The sequence below is a fragment of the Gnatocerus cornutus genome, chromosome 4, assembly GCF_029298725.1.
Source record: "Gnatocerus cornutus isolate USDA-ARS CGAHR chromosome 4, icGnaCorn1.1, whole genome shotgun sequence".
Taxonomy (NCBI): Eukaryota; Metazoa; Arthropoda; class Insecta; order Coleoptera; family Tenebrionidae; genus Gnatocerus; species Gnatocerus cornutus.
Genome location: NC_142236.1, coordinates 1,121,385 through 1,146,962, shown reverse-complemented (window position 1 = coordinate 1,146,962; position 25,578 = coordinate 1,121,385). Strand labels below are relative to the sequence as shown.

The window sequence follows — 25,578 nt, the reverse complement described above, 5'->3', positions numbered from 1 at the left end:
CGTGCAGACGCACTATAACCCCTTTTAGAAGCTCTCGCTGTTCTGCGATGACGTCTTAAGTGTGCTTGAATGTGCTTCGAGTTGACACTGTTGACGATGTGAGAATGCGGAATATGACAGCTCGATTGGAGGAGAGATTGCTCTTTTACTGTTTAGCTTATTGCCGCTCGTACTTTGTTGCATTTCCGCGATATTTTAGTCTTCGGAGTAAACAGGATGGACTGCCATAAACTCGGTTTATTGGAGCGTTTGAAATATGATATTACAAAACGTTGCAATGTCTTTGAATTCCTTTATTTTTCCTTTTGCAGATTGACGACGACTCCACCTGCAGCTGCGGCCCCCGCAACTGCCCTGACATGAACCAATTCTGCATGGAGAACATCGACGTCAGCAACTTCCTCAACATCCACTCGTTGGGAAACCACGAAGACTTTTGCCTCGCGTACGTCTTCACGTACCGTGACTTTACCGGAGGCACTTTGGGTCTGGCGTGGGTGGCTTCTGCGTCGGGGGCTTCAGGTGGTATTTGTGAGCGCTACAAGACCTACACGGAGACCATCGCCGGGATGTACCAGTCCACCAAGCGCTCCCTCAACACTGGGATTATCACCTTCGTCAATTACAACAGTCGTGTGCCTCCGAAAGTGTCGCAATTGACGTTGGCGCACGAAATCGGCCACAATTTTGGGTCACCGGTAAGTTGGTACGGACCTGGATGAGATGAGTTTAACTCTTTGTGTTTGTAGCATGATTATCCTCCGGAGTGTCGACCTGGAGGTCTCAACGGGAATTTTATTATGTTTGCGTCGGCGACGAGTGGGGACCGTCCGAATAACAGCAAGTTTTCGAGTTGCAGCATCGGCAACATTTCCAACGTGTTGGACGCCATCGAAGACAACAAGAAGAGGAGTTGCTTCACCGCGTCCGCTGGGGCGTTCTGTGGAAATAAGATCGTGGAAGCTGGCGAAGAGTGCGATTGCGGGTACGATTACAACGAATGCAAAGACAAGTGTTGTTATCCGCGCCGCGTCAGCGACCAGGACAAGGAGGAGAATCCGGCGGCGGAGCGCTGCCACCGCAGGAAAGGCACCGAGTGCAGGTACGCGTCCCCACGTAAAACGTAAATTAAAAGATTAATTTTTTTGGTTTTTAGCCCTAGTCAAGGCCCGTGCTGTGACGGCAGCACCTGCAGCTTCGTCCCCCTTTACGCCAACGAAGTCTGCAAGACGGAATCCGAGTGCTCGATGTCGTCAAAGTGCGACGGGCGGACGGCGGAGTGTCCGGAACCGCAGCCGCGACCCGATAAGACGCGCTGCAATAACGGGACACAATTGTGCATTAAAGGCGAATGCTCGGGATCGATATGTCTCGAGTGGGGTCTTCAAGCTTGCTCCATTACGTCGCAGGATCACCCCAACATCGATAAGAGGAAATTGTGCGAGTTGGCCTGCCAGAACGGCACGGACATCTGCAGGAGCACCAGCGAGTTCGCCGAGAAGGTCGGATTGCCGCCGGGGGGCATCAGTCTGCGGCCTGGGTCGCCCTGCGACAACTTTCAGGTAAAATCGAGTCTTGTACGAGTGAGTTTTTAGTGCCGAAATTCGAATGTAGGGCGTCCTTATTCCCTTATTATAATTATCATTAACAAAGCGCTCTTCTCCAGTTAAATTAATTCGGAAAGTTGCAGAGTATTAGGTAATATCAGCCTCAATCTGCATCCGAATGCTGGATTTGAAATGGTCGATTAGCTGTGTGTATTTCCTGCAACGACAAAGAGAGCATCCAGTGAAGTTGCATCAAAAGAAGAAGTTGAACCACATCACAAGGAAATCAGGGGAAATCTTACGAAATCACAAGGAAATAAGGAGAAGATGGACGAAATCACAAGAAAATAAGGAGAATTTGGACGGAAATCACAAAAAAATTAGGAGAGAGTGGACGCAATCACAATGAGATCAGGGGAATTTTCACGAAATCAGGCAGAAATAAGGGGAATTTAGACGAAATCCCAAGGAAAAAAGGAGACTTGAGACGAAATCATAAGAAAATCAGGGGAAGATTTACGAAATCACAAGGAAATAAGGGAAAGCTGGTCGAAATTACAAGGAAATTAGGGGGACATTTAGACGAAATAACAAGAAAACAAGGGGAGGTTAGACAAAATCACAATGAGATCAGGGAAAGTTTTACAAAATCACGCAAAAATAAGGGGAAGTTGGAAGAAATCTCAAGGAAATCGGGAATTTAGACGAAATCAAGAGGAAGTTAGAGGAAGTTAACGAAATCACAACCAAATAAGGGGAAGTTGGACGAAATTACAATGAGATCAGGGGAATTCTTACGAAATCACAAGGAAATAAGGGGAAATTGGACAAAATCACAAAGAAATAAGGAGAAGTTGTACGAAATGACAGGAAAATCAGGGGAATTTAGAGAAAACAAAGCGCTCCTCTCCAGTTAAATTAATTCGGAAAGTTGTAGAGAATTATTATAGTTAATATCAGCCTCAATCTGCATCCGAATACTGGATTTGAAATGGTCCATTAGCTGTGTGTATTTCCTGCAACGACAAAGAGAGCATCCAGTGAAGTTGCATCAAAAGAAGAAGTTGAACAACATCACAAGGAAATCAGGAGAAATCTTACGAAATCACAAGGAAATAAGGAGAAGTTGGACGAAATCACAAGAAAATAAGGAGAATTTGGACGAAATCACAAAAAAATTAGGAGAGATTGGACGCAATCACAATATCAGGGGAAGTTTCACGAAATCAGGCAGAAATAAGGGGAAGTTGGATGAAATTTCAAGGAAATCGGGAATTTAGACGAAATCACAAGGAAAAAAGAAGACTTGAGACGAAATCATAAGAATATCAGGGGAAGATTTACGAAATCACAAGGAAATAAGGGAAAGTTGGTCGAAATTACAAGGAAATTAGGGGGACATTTAGACGAAATAACAAGAAAACAAGGGGAGGTTAGACAAAATGACAATGAGATCAGGGAAAGTTTTACAAAATCACGCAAAAATAAGGGGAAATTGGAAGAAATCTCAAGGAAATCAGGGGAATTTAGACGAAATCAAGAGAAAATAAGAGGAAGTTAACGAAATCATAAACAAATAAGGGGAAATTGGACAAAATCACAAGGAAATAAGGAGAAGTTGGACGAAATCCCAAGAAAATAAGGAGAAGTTGGACGAAATTACAGGAAAATTAGGGGAATTTAGAGAAAACAAAGCGCTCCTCTCCAGTTAAATTAATTCGGAAAGTTGCAGAGTATTAGGTAATATCAGCCTCAATCTGCATCCGAATGCTGAATTTGAAATGGTCCATTAGCCGTGTGTATTTCCTGCAACGACAAAGAGAGCATCCAGTGAAGTTGCATCAAACTATTACGCTCCTCGCAACTTTATAATATATTAACATGTTTTCTCATTACTCCGAAATTGGTTTTACGTCTGATAATTCTATTGTCTCGCGCAAAAACCGGCGCAAATTCCAAATTTAAACTTGAATGCGGTGTAGCTGCCACACAAAAACTGCAAAGTTTGTTAATCATATCGAAAGTTTTACACTGAAATTGGAATTGTTTCAGGGCTATTGCGACGTGTTCCTGAAATGTCGAGCGGTGGACGCCGACGGCCCCCTGGTCCGCTTGATGAACCTCCTCCTCAACAAGGAGACTTTGCTGAGCGTGGCGCAGTGGATAACGAATTATTGGTGGGCCGTCCTCCTGATGGGCATCGCTTTTATCATCTTCATGGGTCTTTTTATCAAGTGCTGCGCCGTGCACACGCCATCCTCCAATCCAAAGAAACGGCCGGCGCGGCATCTGAGCGACACGTTGCGGCGGCCAATGAACACTCTTCGAAGAATGGTATTGATGTGTTCTGGTTTTGATGGAGTTTTTAAGGGTTTTTTTTGTAGCGTCGTCAGAATGTGCCGCAACCAGGTCCATCTCATGCTCCTCCTGTAAATAATCGACCTCGAGCAGAGAGATCTAGTCGGCCGAGTGCTAGTCAAGGGCCAAGGGCGGGTTATGGGGAAGGGAGAGGACATTACCACGCTCCCAAAGGTAAGGTTTAGGGCGCATGGGGGCGACCACTGGCTTGGCTTTGTTTTGTGGAGGTTTAATTTTCCGTAACAGTTTTGTTTGCATTAACAGTACACACGACTAACACTGGTGTTTTCCCTGATTAATAGAATATTCTCCACTAGCCACAGCTCCTCCGGTGAATTATAACCGCCAAGGCAACCACCCTTATGCAGGGGCGTACGACCGCAACGCGTACGAAATGCGCCACAAAGTTTGACAAAACGAACAAGTCGGGGGCGTTCGGGTGTCTCCACCGCCTGAATATCCCGACACTCCGATGGCCAACATCCAATTCGACGGTCCGATGGCTCAACTGACGAACCACTCTCATCGTAAAGAGGCCGCCAACGTTCGCGGTTGTTCCACTTGATCTTTGAAGAGAGAAACGGACTCGATTCAAATTTGGCCAACGTGCTCTGTGATTGAATACCATTGCCACGATAACTTTACAGTGCGTGTGATAATAATTGAAACTGATGACGATTCAGATGATTGAAAACGGGTGCATTACAGTACAGTCACCTTTAATTTTAGGATGATTTTTATGGATTTGAGATTGTAATTGTTTTAGCTTCCTTTGAGTCAAGGCTGATCACGTCCGAGGAGGCGAATTCCGCCTCCTCGGCTTTACCAGGATCATTTTATTCAAGTTCCGTTGTAGATATATATTATCAACTTACTTTTAAATTATTTATTTATTTGCCATTTCTGCACCAAATACATAGTTTTAACAGCGCCCACTCTGATCGTTTCTTCGCGAGTTGTCAAGAGATGGGAATTCCGAAGGCTCAAATTTCCACAGCAAGTTCGGAAGCTACGGGTCCCTCTCTGTCTGTAACATATCAAAACTTGTTTGTCTCATGCATGTCGTCATGTTTTATGGATGAATTGAATCGATTTGGTTTGGGATTTTGATTTGTCCATAATGCATACATTTGTGTTTTAAATGTTTTTACGGTAGTTTTAAGTACTTTCTGCCGGTTTGTTTCTCTCCGGAAGAAACGATTCCAGTGGGCGATTTTTGACATCACGTCTTTTATTTTCCTCCGCCTGTGAATCAAAGAAATTTCCAATTGTGCAGAGATCTCATTACGTTTGTCCTTCGGAAGTATTTATAGCTATTTTTATATCAAGGACACAGTTTTATAATGTTTTCGGTACCATTGTTGGATTTCAGGAAATTGTGATAAGATATTATAATTTGCTGTTTTGAATTGTCTCAATGGAGAAATCGTTTATATTTGAAACTAAATCTGTATTAATGAATTTGTATAATAATATATTATATGTAAATATTGGAATAAACTTACTTGTTTTATATGAAATCTGTATCACGTTTTTCACTTTTGTTTTAGAGTAGTGGATCTTACCTAACTCTAGCATTTCTTTTACTTTTCTTGGACGATTTTCGAGGTGAATCTTGTAACGTTTTGATGCTAGTAGGTAATATCCATCCTCGACGACCAATAACTGTCGTGCATGTCGCTTACATGTACTATAAAGTCTCGCTGGACTTTTATAATACTGTGAACAAATAAATGTGTTATTGTCAAATGTAACATAAAATAAAGTCATACGTTTTTCATACACTGTACTCTCATTTTAAAGACACTCCCAGCGAGGGGAAATCACTAGAAAATCAGAGAAAGTTAGACAAAATCTCTAATCTCAAAGAAATTAGGGGAATTGACACGAAATCACAAGGAATTAAGGAAGGAGAAGTTGGACGAAATCAGAGAAAGTTTTACGAAATCACAAGGAAATAAGGGGAAGTTGGACGAAATCACAAAGAAGTCAGAGGAATTTTTACGAAACCATAAGGAAATAAGAAGAAGTTGACGAAATTATAAGGAAATCAGGGAAATTTAGACGAAATTACAAAAAAATAAGGAGAAGTTGAACGAAATTGCAAAAGAATTAGGGGAATTTAGACGAAATCACAAGGAAATCAGGGGAATTTAGACAAAATCACTAAAAAATGAGAGGTTCGACGAAATCACAATGAGATCAGGGGAAGTTTTACAAAATCACAAGAAATTAAGGGAAAGTTGGACGAAATTATAAGAAAATTAGGGGAATTTAGACGGAATCGCAAAAAATAAGGAGAGGTTGGACGAAATCACATGGAAATAAGAGGAAGTTGACGAAATTACGAGGAAATCAGGAAAATTTGGTTGAAATTATAAAAAAATCAGGAGAATTTAGACGAAATCACAAGGAAATCAGGGCAGTTTAGACCAGTTATCCTGGACTCCCAACGTCCTGCAGAGTCCCCAACCTTCCAGAATGTTTGAAGATCCCTAGAGATTCCCCACAATTCCAGAAAAAAATCTTGAAGAACCAGGAAGGAAATGAAGCACAAGCAAATAAATATAAAATACTTTATTCTATTAATAGGTACTATAAAAGGTTACATAAATACCTAAAGTGTTAACAGTAACTGCTTCAGACTGATCCTTGAAAATTGTAGCGATTTCTACACTTGAATATATAAAAATAAATAGACTTTAAAGAAACTAAACTTGGCACAAATAAAACATTAAGCCAACATCTGTTCCTGCTTATAAACAGCATGATAAGCGTTCCGGATAAGCGCGTACGGAAAACAAGACTCCAACAAATCCATCGTAAGAAACGGCGATTCTTGCACAATCTGATCGAGCAACAAATACACGCTCTCTCTATTCTTCGTGGCTTCCTTATCAGCTTCCTGTCCTAAACGCAACAGGCTCGATGAAGCCAACGCGAGGAATTCCTTCATGCGGTCCTCCATGTCTCCCTGGTTACAAATCGTAAATAAAGCGCCGAAGATGTGGTTGACTGCCAACGCCATGCAGTGGATGTTGTTGGTGTGGCCTTCCAAAGACGCCCTGTAAAACGACTGGTCTTGTCGCGCCAACTTCGGAATTGACACCGCCACGAAGACCATCAAGAGACAGACAAACAAGTGCTCGTCAACGTCCGTTTCCGGTTTCTGCAACTTGAGAGCGTTGACTAAGGTGGGGTCGACTTTACAAGGAATACCAGCAGCAGTGGTCATCTCGCTGACGACTTTCAGAGGGTCGCCACTAGGTAAATGGTGGCGGAAATCGAGAATCGAACTGAGCAAAAACGGAATTCTTTGCTCGAGGACGTCGGTGAGACACGACTGGGAGAGTTGCCGGAAGCTGAGGATCACCCCGACGATGGTCATCCGCTGGAGGACGTTCTCCACGTTCGTCAGTCTCTTAAACTGCTCTTTCATAACTTCGGGTTTGTCGAAGTTGGTGCGCAACGAAAGCAACACTTCTTTGTTTGCTTCGGCGAGCTTCTTCAGCTCCACCACTTGGCTGGCGATGTGCCACATGAGAGTCTCACTCAACTGTTTCATTCCGTACGGTCCGATCAACTCCGCCAAAGCTCGGAGTTCGTTCACGTCTGAGTATTCTTCAGGGTTGAAGGGAATCGCCGCTTCTGCTGTTAGACACACGAAGGATCTTTGGTTGGTTGAGAAGACGATATTTCCGGCGCTCACTCGGCGAAGGAGCACCTCAGAGTACCACTGAGTGTAAATAGCCGCGATGGTCTTATCCCCGTGGCTGTCCATGGGCTGGGTCTGCTGAAGAAGGCAGTTATTGAAGACTCTGGTGATGTCGATGTGGACGTAGTTCTCCACGGTTTGGAGGACGTTCATGTAGGCCCTCACGCTAACCAGCAGCTCCGAAGGCTTCGCGATTTCGTTGGTGTCGGGGTTGTACATCACCATACCCACCAAAGCGCGCGCGAAGCGGCTTTCCAGGTGCTGGTGGAGGTACTCGCGTGGAGCAAAAGTGTACTCCCACACGTTAATATTGGAGAAGTAGTTGATGGCGTAGCACAACTCCGTCAGCGCCATGTGGAGTTTGTCCATCGTCGTCAAATTCTCGCGGGTTTTCCGGTAGCTCTCTTTCCCCGGTTTCTCAATCTCCACCGCATTCTTCTTGTTCTTCTCCTTCTTCTTCCGGTTGATCTGCTGCGAGATCAAATGCGCGCAGTTCTTAGGAAGAAGCTTGTCGCTCATTTTGCACTGCGCGTCGCAAATCGCCGTGATGATGTTCTTCGCCTCCTTCGCCATCTCGTCGAGGAAGACGTTCACCACCGAGAGACTCCGTTCTCTTATGTGGTGACGCTCCTCAGGACACAGCTCGTGGGTGCAGTTCTGAAAGTGCGAGCAAATCGACGGAAACGCGACAATGAAGCGATTCTGCGCCGGAAACTCCAAACACATGTGGAATTGGTCCTCGAAAATTCGATTATAAAAGCAGAAAATCGACAAATCGGACGTCTCCACCAACATCTCGTCGAGGTTGTCCACCATCTTCGTGTGGAACTGCACCGTGTCCAAGAATTGGGCCAAGTCCCGGTTATCCATGACCTTGAAATGGGCGTTCCCGTGGGACATGTACGCTTGCAGGCGGAACCAGTCTAATCGGAAGACGAAGAAGTTGAAAGTTTCGTTGTCTTCCACTTGTTTGACGGAGAGGCCGGCGATGGTGTTGCACAAAGACGATAAAATTATACACTCGTCTTCACCGACGGAGTTGAAGTTCTTCTGGATCGTGTCTTTGAGCGCGAGGGCGTCGAAATGGGAGAGGTACTGCACGTAGTATCTTTGCATGACTTGGCTGTATTTTCGGACCAAAACCCGGAGATCTTCCATGTGGAAAAGCAGCTCTGGAAGGTGGCGGTCGACGAGGTCCTCAGTGGACTTTCCTTTGCTCTTCTGTTGGGGAGGATTGTCGTTGTGGCGCAACAACCAGAGGACTTCATCCCTGGCGTAACAAAGACCCATGAAAACCATCAAGGCTTTGGGGCCCAATAACCCAGGTTGGTCCATGAAGATCAGCCCCAGCTCCTTCAGGGCGGTTCTTAGGAACTTCCGGCGCTCCCTGTGTTTATATCCAGCTTTCTGGATGGCCTGAGTCTGACACTCTTTAACTTCAGAGACTCTCTTACTGTATCCCTTAATGGTGTCAAAATAGGAACAAATGTACTGATGGGTGTAAATGACTTCGTCGCGAAACAGAGGGGTGACCCATGACGACTCCAACGCGTTGATCCAGAGTTTGTTCAACTGCTCCTGTTGGAGCTGTGGGTGTAGCAACAACAACCCGAAAATCACCCATCTCTCCATGGTATCCAGAGATAAGTGCTCGCAGGACATCCTGTCGGCCAAAACGGGCTTTAACAGCGCCGCTGGATTCCCCACTAGACTCAGTTTGAGCTCGGATCTCCACTTGTCAGCGGAGACGTTCCTAGTCATGTAGATCACGGCGAGGGAGCTCACCGCGCTCAGAAGGAGGCGCGAATGGGGCACAAACTCCTCGCACAGCTTCTTGAAGGGGATCTCGTACTCCATTATCATGTTCCCGAGTCTGGGGAAGCTGGAATCAGACGAAGAGTGCACGATTTCGTACGCGGCGTTAAACAGCCCCAAGACAGCCTTCCGGTCCTCCACTCTAGACAGCAGGACCATCAAAGACACGTACGTTGTTACCAAGTCTAGGTAGTGCTTGGTCAACTCAAAGTTCACGCTGATGTCCAAGTCGATCTGGAGGGCGCTCATGGTGGTGAGCAGGTCGCAGACGTGGTCTTTAAAGTCGAGTAAATCCACAAAGGTGTAGTAATACAGCGACAAGGATTTGATTATCTCATTGCGTAAGCCCTGGATTGCAGTAAGATTCTTACTGTCGACGTTGGGGAACCGCCGAACTATGCTTTTGATTGACGACTCCAAATTCTTATCAGAGAGAAAACCAGGCTTGGATTTAGCGTCCCCACACGCCTTTTTAATATTGTAGATCCGAGTCAACATCCCCACGCCTCTATCGTTCAGAATAATCAGCTTTTCGGCGATTTTCCGCTCGCTGGGAACGAATTGGCGAGACATGGCGTTTGAGTGGCTTCCTGTCAATTAAAGTTTTAATGAGGGGCGTTTTCCTACCTTAATACGCACCTGGTTGATCAAAATCGGCTACTTCTTCATGTAGAATCGAGTTTTTATAGCGGTCGCGTTAATTCCAAGGCCTTTTCGTACAAAACATCACAATTGTTGGTTAGAGTTAAATGTCAACACAAACGTCAAAATCAAGGCGGTGACGATGGTTATTTTCGGGCGTATGGGTGGCAGCACTGCGAATTGACGTAACAAGCTAGCTAGATTCCGCGGTGCTTTGAATGTGGAAATGAAAATCTGTTTGGGTGAATTGTGGGAAATTTTTGCCTGCGATTTGTGATTTGGGTGTTTGAAGTGGTAAGTCGTGTGCCCGGGCCCCATTGAGCCATTTTCCTCAATCAAAGATTCACTTTTAAACGTTTGGTGATCATTTCATTGCTAGTCCCCCAATTTCAGTATTTGTGCAGTTTTCTCGTTGATTTTTGCCCTCAGTTCCCCACAATTTGCTTTTCTTTTTGCTTTTGTAACTAATTTTGCGGAAGTGCCGTCAGAATTATATTTTCTTAGAGCCACACGTCGTACCAAAAAAGTGGAAAAAATGTGATTTTCAGTGTTTTGTGGACAAGTTTGATGGTTCCAACTTCCAAAAAAGTGTTTTGAAGGCACAAGCAAAAATCAGCCCCAAATTTAAGGTTAGTTTCCCAATTTTAGGAATTTTTGAAATCGCACCGGACCGGTCCATTTTGGACGGCGTCAAGGGGCGGCTGCACCAAAACTTTTTGTTAAATATTTGCCTTCCAATTAATTAATTTCCCTCTATCACACGCCAAAACTTCTAATTTCGAGTAATTATCTCTATTTTAATCGAGTTTTGATAAATATTGGATTTTTTTTTCGATTTAATTTTGTGATTTGCCCGCAGGTGGCGCTGCAGTCGCGATTTTCACAGTGATCGAGTGGTGTGGGTGTTTTGAAAATGTGGACAAAAACTGATTTTAAGTGTTTTGTGGACAAGTGTGGTGTTTCAAACTCTCCAGTGAAGTGTCCTGAACGCGCCAGGAAGAAAGCAACAGTGAATTTAAGGTTAGTTCACTTAATTTCCCGATTTTCAAATTTAAAGTGGACCGGTCCATTTTGCCGCAGGACCTGGGGGGAGGACGCGCTCGAAATTTTTTTTAATTGCGGAAAAATTTATTAATTTTCTTTATTAAAACACGTGCGATCTTAATTTGGAGCGTTTTGTACACCTTTAGTTCGATTTGATCCAAAAGTGGCAAAAAATTGAATTTTTTTGCAATTTAATTTTGCGTAGCTTCGCGGAGGTGGCGGTGAAATCGCCATGTTTTTTTCTCCCGGCCAAAAACCAGTGTTTCAAAACGTGTTTTTCCTTGTTTTAACCACAGTAGTGGTGCTTCACAGTGTTCAATCAAAGATTGAAGTAGGGAGCAGGACCGAATTAATGTATTTTTCACAAATTTTCGCCAATTTTGAATTCAAACAGGACCGGTCCATTTCGCTGAGGGGTGGTCGCATCACCCAATTTATAATTTTATTTGAATTGATTGAACTTTAATCATAGTGGCTATAATTAAGCACAAAACAATCAAGTTTGAGCTTCTTAAGACAAATGAAACTAGTAGATAACACTCAAATATGCGGAGGATTTCCTTGGATTTTCTCTGATTAAATTAAGCATTTTCAGTGATATCCAACTTTTCCCACCATTTCAGATTAATTTGTCTAATTTGCTCCCGATGTCTGTCTTTAATTTTCTCCATTATAACGCTATCACAAAACGACGTTTCCACTTCTTTGCATTGTTCCAACTTGGTTATAGCTTTTAAATTCGTGGAAACTTCATCAATATTGGAGCATAACTTTCTAATTTGATTCTTTTTCTTTAAATTGGCTTGCAGTTTTCTGTAGAACAAATTTACTTCCTCTAGTACTTGCGTCCGCAATTTTTCATCATCTCCCAACTCACTAAAACTAAAGCCCGTAAATAATTCCAAAGTTTAACAATTTAATATGTCTTCCACTTACTTGCAATTTTTATCGACGTCGACAATTGATGAATGTTTGATGGTCTTTTGATTTCTTTCTAAATATCCCCGGAACCATCGCTGTATTATTAAAGCCGCTTCGTCGTCTTTCATGAAAAGGTAGATTTTTAAATATTGACAGAGAAAATGAATAGATTTAGAGGTTTAGCACGGTGTTTACTTATTACCTACCTTGCAGGAAAACACCCTGCGCTCGAATAATTGACAGTTGGGTTTGTTTACAGCGCTGTTGCTAAGATACGCATAAATGATGGTCAATGAAGAAACCAAAGTGGCGCCGTAAACTTTTATAATGGAGGTAAAAACACGGTTTTCTCCTGAAACGAATAAAACGGGGAGGAATTAAACCGACATCTCGGGGAAAATTTAAATGCCAAAAGGCCTCAATGGCGAGATTTGTCTAAACGGAACAACACACGCATATAGCGGGTGTCTCAGAAATAGGCTATTTCTATTCGTGACGTCACCAGTTTTTTCTAATACAAGCTTTTCTACAACCCCATATGAAAGTTGATGATTTCGTACATCCATGTACAAAAGTCACGAGTGTAATATGAATATATCCGCACAGACCTGTCAAAATTGACGTTTATTTTAAAATACAAATGTAACTCTTGAATTTTTGTCTCAAATATCTAGACGATTCACTGTAAAACAACATGCATAATGGTATAAATGAATAGGTTATGTCGTTTCTGACAAGTTATTTTTGACAGGTCTGTGCGGATATATTCATATCACACTAGTGATTTTTACTTTTGTAAAAGTACAAAAACATCAACCATCTAACTATGTGGAATACGTCACTTTTATATGAGGTCGTGGAAAAATGACATTTAGAATAGATATGAAATGAATTATGCTCAAGACTTATGGTTTCTTTGTAATAATGGAAAGTCGTAGGAAAAATAGTGTACTTAACTCGTCGGAAAGAAAGTGTCTTTCTTGCACTCCTGTCGGCTGGCGCTTCGAGCATTTACATTCACACTCGTGCGAAATTGTTCACTTTCCGCACTTGTTATGTAAATATCTATTTATAAGATAAAGGTAGTGACCTACTTCTCACGCTTTTTTGTGGTGAAGGCCGTTTGGAACCTGGTGGCGCTTACAAGGTCGAATGCCAGAAGTGCGTGCAGAACAGGTGATCAAACTGGTTTGTAGCGGAAAGGGTGCATCATATCAGGAATTCTTTGTTGCATAAGCTCCTTTAAATTGACGGTTTTTTTTCAAATTTGGGTCAATTTCCAGCTCCATGCACCGATTTCCTCATTTGTTTTATTATTTTGTCTGTCGTTTCATGTCATGCAGTGAAACCCTAGAAATTAATTATTGATCTTTCGATTATATTTACTTAATGTGATAACCGAGTTGTGAACTGAATTTATTTACATTTAATCTCCATAATTATTGTTTTCAACAACATCGATGCATTTATTATTGTCCCGCGTACCATTCGACCGGAAATCCGTCTCAAAGTTTAATAATTGAATTAAAATGTTTAATTACTTGGGGTCATGAAAAATTTAAGATCTGGAAATAAAATCCTCTCCAGTTTTGTGTAATTATTCTTTCCAGAATGTCGACAGTAAAGCGTATCCGTCTGCACATTTGTAATAATAGTATTTTTCTCCTTAACTGAAAGTAAACAAGTGATTACTAACGTTCCGGAAGCAACAGTCCACGTTTAAAAATTAAGCTTCTTGGCAAAGATGCACCAACATAACGAATTCTAAAATCTTGCCAAGGGATCTATTTCATAGTTTTACAAAATGCTCCGGTAAGTGAATGTAATGTGGGTCCGCGAATTTAATGATTGAATTCACAAGGGAGCAAAAAAAGGCGGCTTTTTTCTGCAATTTTCTCTCTCAATTAAATTCCCTTTTTCTCGACCGCAATTAGAATATTAGGCGGGCTTTAATTTCATGTGGAGACCGGCCCTTGAAAATTTGTCAATCTTAAATTTTTGCACGAACGCACTCTCTTATTGCTTCTCCGGAAAATTACTTTTGTCTTATCCGTCATTGTCAACTTTTAAGTGGCAATCGGTTAAAACAGTCATAAAGAAGCCTAAAAAGAGGGAAAATGCTAGACGTGCTCCTCCCTTACAACTGTTTTGATTGAAACTGCCCCAAGGGGACCGTGTTGTATTGATTCGGGCTTAAGGTTTTATTTCGCAACTTTAATAAAATGAAACAATAAGGGGAGTTATGATTGTTTCACCAAAAGAACGCGATTGAGTGTGTACCAAAGTCGATGGGGGTGTTTTCGTAATGAGTTGGGTGCTTAGGCTCGACTACCCTACCATATTAACCAAATCTTCACGTCGTGTTCCCGGCCAATGGCTTTGTATGCTCCTTAAATCTAAGGATTTACCCGACAGAAACGTGAGCCGAGAACAAGGTAACACAAATGAAAGCGCTTCTGCAGGTGTTTTAAACTTTAAACATCACTGCACATATTCGGTTTCCTTTGTCAGTGGGGTTTCCGGTGTGATTTCGGCAAAAGTAAACAAGCGGAGTTTATAGCTTTTTTAAGCTCCCCGGAAAAATCCGCGAGTTAGTTGCAAGAGTACTTCTTTTTCGATCCCCGAAAGCAATTTGGAAAGCCGTCGTTTTTGCTTGTTGAATTTTGCACAAGATGTTTTTCACGCGGTGAATGTAATTATGAAATTAATATTTCATGTCTGACATTGTAGTTTCTTACAACACACGCAAGAACTATAAGCGTCTTGGCAAAGTAAGAGCTTCCCTTGATAATTACATAATCTGGTAAATTTGGACCGTACTTTATTGAATACTCAGTTTTGTTAATACCCTACAAACTCATAAGGGAAGTTGAGCAAGCGTTATTAAAGAGGAGTCGAAAGCTGCAACTTATTAATAGCATCAAACAAAGCTAGTGAAGACCGGAGAGTAAAGCGTAAGTTAGTTAAGCATTGTTCGGTTAATGATTGCCAGACGGTGGAAGGAGGGTCTCCTGCAATTTGATACGTTTCGTTAATGACGCAATCCGAGCCTGTGTCTGGCCAGCCAGACGTCAGCAGGATGTTCCCACCGTTCTCTGCATCGTCCTTTCTGTCCATTATTCCTAACTAGGGTGTCTAAGTGTCTATTCATCCTTCTTATGGTCTTGTTTTTTCACCAGACATTAATCTTTAAATCCTGATGGCCCGGACAATGCATCCAAGGGAAAAAACCAACCGCATTGCAGGAATATGCCGGAAATACAAAATGCGCCCCTGCGAAAGTGCGAAAGGGTATTTTTCTTTCATATAGACAAAAATTTGCGTTGTAGAGTAACGCGGTTTTCTGGGGGCGTTCGGTGGTCTTTTTTAAGATGAGGTCTTTGGGTTATACATCAATCGAAAGAGCAGCGCGAGACTTATCAGCTGGCGAAATCTCAGATCGGTGGGTCGAATAGTTTATGAGGGGTGGCTCAAAAAATTAAACAAAAATTACTTCGATTGAGTTTCTTCGAAAAATCGTTATTTGTATGCCAAGGCCAAAAAGTGGTTTTTTTTTTGCCTGTTTTTAATGGGTGATGAGCCGTGATACACACAAGATTTTTTAGGCGACCTCGTTAAAATTACAAGTTAATTAATTTTTATTTACGTCTTTGTTGCACTTTACAGCAGTTAGTCGATTTGACAAAATAGCTACTGGGAAAACAACCTTAAAGAGTAAAACTCACAAGGTCATAATTCTTTTTTGATTCTTTATATTTTGTTGACTTAAAAATAGTGTAGATCACACGTCGGGTCCGCCTTGTCTTCGCAGTTTTATTCGGACTTCCAAAAGAGCATTTTCCGGCTTGTGATCTAAATTACTATTTTTGGCCGGCGTCCTTTTTTAACGTTTTTGGAGACATGTAGGTAAACAGGCCGAAAAACGGCGTTTGTTTTATTATTTTATTGTTTAACGGTTGTTATTGCACTGTTATCAATAGACAGGAGTCTGCTGAAGAGAAATATATTGTTTTATTTTCAACATAGTCTCTAGGGGAGCAACCTAGAAGAGTAAAAGTCACTATATTAGTTTTTTTTATTTATTAAATTTTGTTGACCTAAAAAATAGTGTGGATCACACGTCCGAAAATGAATTTGGAGCCTCGTCTTCGCAATTTTATTCAGACTTCCAAAATAGCATTTTCCGGCCTTGTGATTCAAATAACTATTAAATCAACTTTTGAATTCGGGGTTTTTAGCAACAAATTTGCTCTCTTTTTTCTGTTTCCAGTCCTTTGGCAGGTCCTCGGGAGTCAAAATTGCGAGAAATAAAAATGGTGGATGCGCCTCCCTAGGCGACACCAACAAAATAAATTCCTCCGACACAAAATCAACAACAATAAACGTCACTTCTGCTTCACGTTCAAATATCAGCATTCAGCACAAACGATAAAACTCATTACTGTTATCGCCATAACGCAACATAAATAATTTTGATGGTTTTATTTGAAAATGGATGCAGGATGCAGCAATCCACAGCGGCTGATTATATCTGCATAAATTATTTTCGAGCAAATGTCCACATTGAATTAGCCGAAACTGTCAGAGAAGTGGGACTTTTCCACACTTCTGTGACATTTTATGTAGATGCGAAATTTTTTTAATAGTTTGTCATTAATATTGGGTTTTGGTGGGGTTCGTAAAAATTTAACGATCGGTTGGGATTTTAAATAAACTGAGAATTCTAGGGAGGAATTAATGGCGATGATAAATTTGATTTTTCTCTGTGGTGGGAAGATATTTGCTGTTAAATAGCTAATTCTAATGCATAGCCTCGAACTTGCCCAGCAGCGATAGCTCCGATACTTTGTTCTACGTTATTAACCTGCAGATTTAGTGGTAATTTTGTAATTACGACGACTGGTGTCAAAAATTAATGAAAAGCCTACATTTGGCTGGGTTCAGCATTTAGCTGTCGGTTCCTGTTATTTACACCCAAGATATTACATAATATGACGCTGAGCAGAGTTTTCAATTAGACTGGCGGTTGCATACCAGTGTGCTCAGTGCCAACTCCGACCACCCATTATGGTTTCCGGTCGGCTTCTCCATTCCACCTGAATAATTTTCAATTTGCACATTCCGAGATTAAAATTAAATTAATGCCTAATGAACAGTCCTTCCATTTTCTCTGGGATTATAAATACTAGCGGATTTGCGGAAAAACCGGGCTCTTCCGGGAAACTAACAAAACTCTTTATAGAGGTGGTCTTAATTAAAAATGTAATTTTTCCACGTGCAAGTGCGTGGGCCGATCTAATTAACATTGTGATAATATTGATCTGAACTTGGCTCAAATGAACTTTGCCCCATCAATCGACCTTCCGTTTTTTGTTCTTGGCGTATTTGCTAATGATCTCGAGATATGCTGATCGAACCGAGAGAGGAGGGTAAAGAAGTGCAGTCGCCAGCAATTTCCAGCTCACTTCTCCGGTTCGTTTTCCCAATTCAGTTCGGTAAAGTTTCCTGTCGGTCTCTCCTTTGCAGTTTTTTAGACTATGTCATCACAGATTCGAAGCGCATGCTGGAAACTATATCTCCATTGGGAGCCTCCAGGCCGTTTGGATTAGCCACTAAATTTATATTTCAATCGTAAAAACATTTACGCGAGGTGCATTTAAAGATAACGTGCTGCAAGCAGAAAATCAAACTTTAAAGAAAGAGCAGTTTTCGTCTCATCGTGAATATGCAGTTAATTCGCGGCCATAAATTAGAAGCTCTGCAAAAACCTGACCAGAGCCACAAATTAGGTCAACAAGTGGAAGCACAACACAAAGCTGCCGTTCCGTTGCGGACTGTCTATAGATCTTTGCGAAAGAGTGTAAGGGACGGAACTTGCGACACATCTTTTACCACCGACATTAGCGAGTTTGTCCGTGATCAGCCGGATGCTGCGTCTTATTCTTGAAAATTAATGACGGCCACGTCAAAAAATGGTTGGCACGACGTTGGATAAACGATTGCTTTGACATCTTCATGTGTGTTTACGGAAGCGAGCTTTTTCAGACCTGCGGCACCACGTCAGAGATCGATCAAGCTTTTTACACGATGCAGTCCAAAAACGGCATTTCTCTAATTAAAATTTGAGACTAGACAACGTTCTTGCAAATCCCAATCGCCGCTGATGGACACAATAAGCATCTAAAGCGTTTAATAGTTTGAAGCCGGTATTGTTTTCAGCCATTATTCCACTATAAGCCTGTGAAAGTAATGCAACCGGAGGTTTAGCGCTAGCAATTTATTGTAGCAATATCTGATCCCCGAATGGACTTTGGTTGCGCTCGACCGGTTAGAATGACCCAAGTTGGACGCTTTACGTGCTGAAGTTTTGTTATGGATACCGATTGGAAACTGTTTATGCAATCAGTGCCCCGACATTTTCCGCCTATTTCTGTTGGCCTTATGTCTCGGATTTGTCAGTTTTATTTCGGATTTTCAATCAGTTATCCAAGCGTCGTGGAAGAAACACAAAGAAAACTTACTAATTTGAGAACCCAAAAAATCTACGAAATTGACTTTAAGAACTGTCTAAGAGCAGATCCACAAAGAAGCTCCAAGAGAATTTAAGACAATCTAAAAGAAATATTCTTAAGAGGAAATTTTAAAAAGTTGAATTCAAGGCAACCGAAGAGACAGGGAAAAGTCTAACAATATGAAAGTTAAATGTAAAAACCATAAATACCATAAATTAGAAAGTCCAAGAATCAGAAAACCTTAGAATGAACCGGAATCTGTGAATACAGAAATTCTAGAAACGCTCGCAACATTATAGCAACACTATTTCAATTAAAGAAATTAGAATAGATATTTACATAACAAGTGTTGAAACGAGGTGCCAGAGTACAAAAAACGCTTCCCGACGAGTTATGCACACTATTTTTTCTACGACTTTCCATCTAAATGAGACATCAAAATGGTTCATTTTTTAACTATTCTAGATGGCATTTTATAAAATCTCTTACCGAAGAACGCTTGAATTTTAGGTCCAAATACCTATAGTCCGGTCAAATTAGACCAAAAAGTTAGGGTGGAAGTTACATAAATTTGCAACAAGTTGAATATCGGTACAATTGTTCAAAATACAATTATAAACAAACCCATCATTCCCGTGTATGGAAAATTTTTTATTCACGGTCAAACGTCATAAAAATTAGTTTTTCGCTATTTTCAGCAAAAGGGTAAGTTTTAACGTAAAAATACTTCAAACTAAAATTGTAGATCATAAAATTATCTATAAAAAATATATTAACACTTTTTTTCCTACAAGCTACCGTTTCAGAGATACAGCGGTTCAAAAAGTTGTAACAGTTGTTCCCCAGTAGGCCTACTCCACAAGTCAGTAACGATCCTGTTTAATTGAAACTATTGTAAATAATGGATATTAGCAAAAAAAAGCGATATTGATAAAAAAAAGTAGAGGTGGAAGCAAAGTTGGAACTGGTTCCATTTCATTGTTTACTAACTTCCAACCCCAGTCTGTTGGGTCTTTCTGAAAACCAAGCCACACTTGATGTTGGTGAGCAGCAGCCGAGGTTGGAGGAAGACAAGCTTTTCACTATAGCGCAGTGCTTCAGACTAAACTCACGGTATTTTATTCATTAAATAAAGGGACTCGGTTTCATTTTATACCTGATATTTTATTATTTATATAATATTAATATATTATATTATTTATTTTAAGTGAAAGTTACTATGACCGATAGAAAATATTTTAACCTATACTATACAATATTACAACTCTAGAGATGAATATACGTGGCGTACTCATACATGTTATGACGATTACAACTGTTACAACTTTTTGAATCGCTATATCTCTGAAACCGTAGCTTGTAGGAAAAAAGTGTTGAAAAAATATATTTTTTATAGATAATTTTATGATCTACAATTTAGTTTAAGGTATTTTTATGATAAAACTTACCGTTTTGCTGAAAATCCTGAAAACTCATTTTTTTGACCGTTGACCTTAAATAAAAAAAATTCCATACACGGGAATGATGGGAACTTTCAGGGTTTGTTTATAATTGTATTTTTAACAATTGTACCAATATTCAGCTTGTTGCGAATTTATGCAACCTCGAATGTCTAATTTGACCGGACTACTAATGGATGACTCACTGTAGTTAATTTGTTTTTGTTGCTACGTCCATTTTGTTTTTTTGTCAAGATTTTTTATTTGAAAATTTAGGAAATAAAAATAGAATTTTGAAATCATAACACATAAAAGATTCTAATGATTTACCTTTTTATATAATTGAAAGCGCATTTTGTTTAAAAAAGGATTTAACTTAAGACGAAGATATGTCAATTTTGACAGGTCTCTGAGGATATATTTATATTTTGACGTGTCACTCTTACATAGGGTCGTAGGAAAATAGTCCTAATTACAACACAAGTGCTAAAATGCAGAAATGTTAGCCCCATCTCGCAAATCGAAAACGGTAAAAATAGGAATCGAGTCCCTTAAATTTTTCCCGACAAAACCCTAATCATCATTGAAATAAATTAAATGAAAGGACCACCACAGTGCCGGTGTTTGTCCTTAAAGACCTAATAGAGTAAATTCGCGTTCTTCGTCGGAAGTCCTCATACAATTTGAAATCCAATTAACTGTTGGTGGGACGCGGATGCATTGCGCAGCTCAATTGGCCAAGAGATTCTAGGATAACAGTTGCGGACACGATCGGAAAGTTTCATTAATGAAATGTACTCCCTTCTAGACCATTTCCAGAATATAAAGTTTGCAATTTATTACAGACTTCGGATTATGATATCGCTACCGAAGAATTCTAACCAAGTTCGTTCTCGATCAGACACCGCCTCATTATTAAAATGATTGTGCGTTGAAGAACGAGTCTGGATATGTTGTTAACACAGTTGTTTGTGACAGAACATACAGGCTAGTTAATTTCAATTACAAAACAGTGTTACACAACTTAACAATGAAATTGCGATAGGGGAGGAGGAGGAATTTTAATGACCCAAATGGTTGACTCGTTTTGTTGATACAATCAAAAATAAAAATTGTTTTTACCAACGGCTATAAATATAAAAATGTGAAAACAATTTTATTGTGCTATAAAGCCGAAAACTAATTTTCTTTTATTGTAAGTAAACTATTTACGAGCGACTTAAAAAAAATTAATTTGAATCAAAAGTAAAGTGCAATAATAAAAAATTGATTTTGGTGAAATACGGCTGGAATAACCAATAACAATATGTTTCCATAGATGGCTACATTGTTTCTTTCATAATCTAAATCGTCCCGTCGTTTGTTTTCATTACGTTCGAGTATCGTATTTTTATGTTTCAACATTGTTTGTTTTATTGTATAAAATGACAATAAAACCGCACAATGTATTTTCGTGGAATAATATTTTCGGTTATTTAATGCAACTGGGGCGTTGTTTATTACTCCCTTTAAGACGACAGAATCAGCTAAGCTTAATGTTTTAAACTCGAATATACGCGGTCTGAAAAACTTGGGCTGTATTTATGTCGCTGCACATTCATTGTAATTACCAAGAGTAAAGCTCTTCTGGCGACTGTCCACACGTTCTTGTGAAACTGCTGTCTCCATTACAGAACACATGCAATAAATTAGATATACTGCCACCGGAATATCTTACAAAGCTTAGAACTACGCCGCTGCACTTTCTTGACTTGCATGAACTTTTTAACGAAATTGGCGGATGCGCCGGGATGAAAAACTTATTTCGCCGATAAAATTGACGTTCCACATTGATATGCAAATCATGAGTCATAACGGTGATTTGATGGGGGTTGATGTAGTCGAAAGGAGACTTGATAATCATGAAACAAAATCATTTCTGGCCGCCGGATGAGTAGTAAGGCCTCTGTAACTGCAGAGCGTTGTCACAAATCATGTTTAATACTGGTGAAAATTGTGAAGCTATCCCGAGCCGCAGCTTTATCGTTGGGCTAAGTAATACAAATGGCTTTCATATCCCCGATAGAGTTACGCGCCCCACGCCGCTTGTATCCTCACTATTTCGGCTCGTCCAGAGTCAAATTGGAAAGCCAGGAATTTTGCGGATAATCAGAAATCTGTCAAAGGTTACTTTACAGCCGCTTACGCTCACTTTACTCGACTCTAATGATACTTTATTGCCGTACTTTTTCTGCCCGCGAGTCATGAAATCCTGCACTACTTTACCTTTGCCATCGTCGGTTTATTTTTTTTTATATCGTTTAGTTGCTTTCAAAGGACGCAAAAATTACAAAGCCAGTAAAACAACAAAATATTGCGATGCTTGCTTTGATCGTTATGCTGGAGCGGACGTGTACAGAAAGAACCTCCATCGGAAACAATACATGACTTTAAAAAGCTTCTGTTCCGCTTCCCTTTGGTATTAATCAGAAACGTCTCTTTACGGGAGCAAAATACATTCTCCGCCATGTTTCAACCGCAATTAACTTTCGAAAAAGTCCGACCGGGTCAACGAATTCCGCTTTTATGACTAATAAAGCGTTGACTAGAACTGCCAATTTTAATCTTCACCAGCTAATCTCTGGTGTTTAGACGAAAATAACGACAGGGGCAGCGTTAGTGAGCCCCGGACTAATTAACTATTTCGTTTTATTGATTTATGCTAATTATGTTTCCGGTGCGGCCGGATTTCACCATTTACCAAGAATAGAGAGGATTTATTTTCAAACTATTTGTTTTAGACAAACGTAATTAAATTATAAGTTGAATTAATTTTGCAAACAGGTTTCCGCTCATGAATTTAAACAACGGAATGTTTTAAAACCACAATTATCTCGCTATTGATTTTCAGACGTGGCTTTCACAAAAATACCATCCACTTTCGAGTAACTCTATCCTATTTTTCTACAAATTGAAAGAACGCTGGAATTGCGTTGCATTGTTCGAACACGTGGCGTTCTTTGTTGGAACAGTTGCAGTTTCTCGAGGAAATTACTTAAATTAATTAGGCGTTTTTGCTTAATTCGAATCAATCGTGTGCTAAAAGTGTGTTGGGCGAAACTTTCTGTGAGAGTAGCGACTGTGGTCACACAAAGCGCTAGATAAATCAAGCGGTGGTTTTTATTCAAATCACACGAGTGTTTCCATTGTGTTCGAAAATAACACCGATAGAAGTTGAATATCGTGCTAGTATCTATAAGGGTTGGTTGAACGCTCGATGTGTAGAGGTGGATATGGTGAATGCCTCTCGATTTGTGATTCGCTGAGCACTGAATAAAATGTGACGTGCGAGGTGAATTGCACACGTATAAATACGTGGCCGATTTCGGGTGTATAATTCTTCGTCGGGCATTTTTTCAATAACCGGTCCGATGCCAGCATCCGCTTTATCGTTTGGCAGTTGTCGCAGCAATATTGGCAAAACTCTGATTTTTTATCTTTAGGATTTTTGCTGCATGTAGCCAACAGCGAATAAATCAAAATGTGGATTCTCTGGAGGCTCCATATCTAATACAGCGGTGCACAAATGAACAATAAAGCACAATCCGGTTCGAACAATGCACGAACAAGTTCGGCCTCATGCATCGGCGCTCTACAATGAATGATTTACCTTATTTCTGAAAATATGGAAAGTGGGTTGCCGTGTATTGGCCAGGGAGTGGAAAAAATTTCGCTCGAAATGTATTCGTCCCAAGTTTTATTATTGATTTTACTAGTTTCTCATTATACCCTCTTCTTTGCGTTTGGACAGGGAAAATCTGCTTAAAGGTGAAATCCGCCGTCAGAGATGACATTGACAGGAACAAACAGACGAGAACAAGGGGATGCCAGAAAGCGGCTCATATTAACCTCAAAGGAGAGAAGTTTTCATGCAAAGTGACGTTCGATTTTAATTAGTGTGGCACTACGCAAAAATTCTCCGTGGCCACGCAAGACCCAGGAAACCATTTTTCACTGGCGTGCACTTGATCTAGCCATCGCCATTCTATTTTAAACATTTAAAAAATCCCTTTTTTGCACACTTATTTATATCATCAGATCGATAAAGTTGCAAGCGGAAGCGCTTTAAGCACGAAATTATCGCGATGTAAAATTAAAATGTAAGAAAGGCTGTTGAGATCTAGTTTATTTCTCTTTTGTTGTTTTGTTAACTTTGTAGAAATTGTACGGTCAGATCTAAAGAGATTTAGTTTTTCTTTTGTTCAAAAAGAAAGGCAATGTTTGCCGTGCTTAAATTATTAACGTCGAGGTGCTTCGATATTGCAACTTGGCCATTTTCGTTGTTATGAAACTTATTTTTCGAACAAAAGTTTCGGAACATTTTATAAGACAGAATAGGGTAGCAAACGTGAGACTTAAATAATACAATGGAATTATCAAACATTCAACTCTAGGAATGGAATACGTGCCCCAGAAGGGAAAAAGCGCACTTCACTTTCACTCAAGTTCCCACAGAGAATTCGAGTTAATTAATATCGCCATGGTGGAAAGAGATTATCAAGTTCAAAGCTGTGGCTTAACGTGCATAAACTAACATGCTTCTTTCAAATGAAACTTGCGAAATTTTAGCGGTACATGGTAATTAAAAACATTGCTTCTATTTTATTTAGTTGCTTAAACTACCCCCGAATTAGCATTTAGACTCAACTAGAACGTGTAAAATATTTTCATGGAATAATCAAACTACGAACGTGTAGGCCTGAATAAATTTTAATTATAACCCCAGCTGTAATGTTTTATCTTAATTACAATCTGTAAAAAAGCCATTTTCTGTCGTAAAACTGCTATAACAAATTAATAAGTTTTCTCCGTTTATTTTATGATCGTTTTATGTTGGGCTATGATTTACACATTTATGCATTATATACATTGTTTTATTACGGGTTTCGGGTTCAAAGGCGTCGCCTGATTTGAATAATTTCTATAGAAAAAACACCTCGTTGAATGCGTTTGGCGGAATTAATTTATTCTGTTGGCTAGCTCTTCTTATTTCATTTTTTAACATATTTTCTTCGTTTTAATTTTTTTTTAATGTGTATTTTATCAAAAACTTGAAAGTTTTGTGCAAATTTTGACAGTAGTCCGTTTTTCGCAAACGCTCGGCGCAGAAGGCTTTAAGTTTTTCTACTATTATGTCATTTATTCAGTGTACCAAATTTCAAAATTTTAGAGCAAAAGACTCCGATTTTAGAAATTTTTATTTTTAGGGCGAACTTAAAATTTCAAACTGCTATAAAAAATTGTATTTTTGCTTGTATTAGAGCCACAGCATTGAAATTTAGGGAGAATGTTAGTTTTAACTCATTTATTAACTGTGCTAAATTTCAATATTATAGGGTGACAGGCTCGGATTTGAGAAATTTTTATTTTTAAGATTAACCTAAAAGTTTCAAAATTTTATAAAACAATGTGTATCTTTGTTTGTGTCAGTGCTACAGCGATGAAATTTGGAGAGGGTTCTACCTCAACTCATTTAATGACTGTACAAAATTTCAAAATTTTAGAACTATAGATTCGGATTTTAGAAATTTTAATGTTTAGGACAC

The 25,578-nt window shown here is 40.0% G+C and overlaps 3 protein-coding genes across 5 annotated transcripts in view; 1 reads left to right on the top strand and 2 right to left on the bottom strand.

Annotated features, from left to right (window-relative positions):
• The window catches only part of kuz (zinc-dependent metalloprotease kuz), a 31,384-nt gene extending 26,741 nt beyond the window's left edge, over positions 1–4,643 (top strand). Inside the window, exons 7-12 of one of the 2 annotated variants that reach the window (XM_088034102.1) lie at positions 312–698; positions 750–1,102; positions 1,157–1,562; positions 3,600–3,881; positions 3,932–4,079; positions 4,208–4,643. In XM_088034102.1, the coding sequence (XP_087890228.1) occupies positions 312–698; positions 750–1,102; positions 1,157–1,562; positions 3,600–3,881; positions 3,932–4,079; positions 4,208–4,317 (1,686 nt within the window). In that variant the 3' untranslated portion in view covers positions 4,318–4,643. The remainder of the gene's footprint in view (positions 1–311; positions 699–749; positions 1,103–1,156; positions 1,563–3,599; positions 3,882–3,931; positions 4,080–4,207) is intronic. The other variant, XM_088034103.1, reaches the window with a different exon arrangement.
• A 1,824-nt stretch (positions 4,644–6,467) lies between these two features.
• On the bottom strand, positions 6,468–10,165 carry Hem (Nck associated protein 1 Hem). The gene is made up of 2 exons (XM_088034101.1): positions 10,075–10,165; positions 6,468–10,025 (listed from the first exon to the last, which is right to left on the bottom strand). The coding sequence occupies exon 2, from the start codon at positions 10,006–10,008 to the stop codon at positions 6,640–6,642; it is 3,369 nt and encodes a 1,122-aa protein (XP_087890227.1). The 5' UTR covers positions 10,009–10,025; positions 10,075–10,165; the 3' UTR covers positions 6,468–6,639.
• Positions 10,166–11,238: 1,073 nt separating this feature from the next.
• On the bottom strand, positions 11,239–12,270 carry LOC148175735 (uncharacterized). 2 transcript variants are annotated; one of them, XM_088034139.1, is made up of 2 exons: positions 12,058–12,270; positions 11,239–12,003 (listed from the first exon to the last, which is right to left on the bottom strand). In XM_088034139.1, the coding sequence occupies exons 1-2, from the start codon at positions 12,168–12,170 to the stop codon at positions 11,703–11,705; spliced, it is 414 nt and encodes a 137-aa protein (XP_087890265.1). In that variant the 5' UTR covers positions 12,171–12,270; the 3' UTR covers positions 11,239–11,702. The 2 variants fall into 2 exon arrangements, with proteins under 2 accessions (XP_087890265.1, XP_087890266.1); XM_088034140.1 differs by having other exon boundaries at positions 11,239–11,997.
• Between the last annotated feature and the right edge of the window lie 13,308 nt (positions 12,271–25,578).

What these genes read in the sequence shown, in the direction of transcription:
- Hem (XM_088034101.1), bottom strand. Translation starts at nt 10,008, where the DNA reads ATGTCTCGCCAATTCGTTCCCAGCGAGCGGAAAATCGCCGAAAAGCTG.
- LOC148175735 (XM_088034139.1), bottom strand. Translation starts at nt 12,170, where the DNA reads ATGAAAGACGACGAAGCGGCTTTAATAATACAGCGATGGTTCCGGGGA. An exon ending in GACGTCGATAAAAATTGCAA is followed by an intron (nt 12,004 to 12,057) that starts GTAAGTGGAAGA and finishes TACGGGCTTTAG; the next exon opens with TTTTAGTGAGTTGGGAGATG.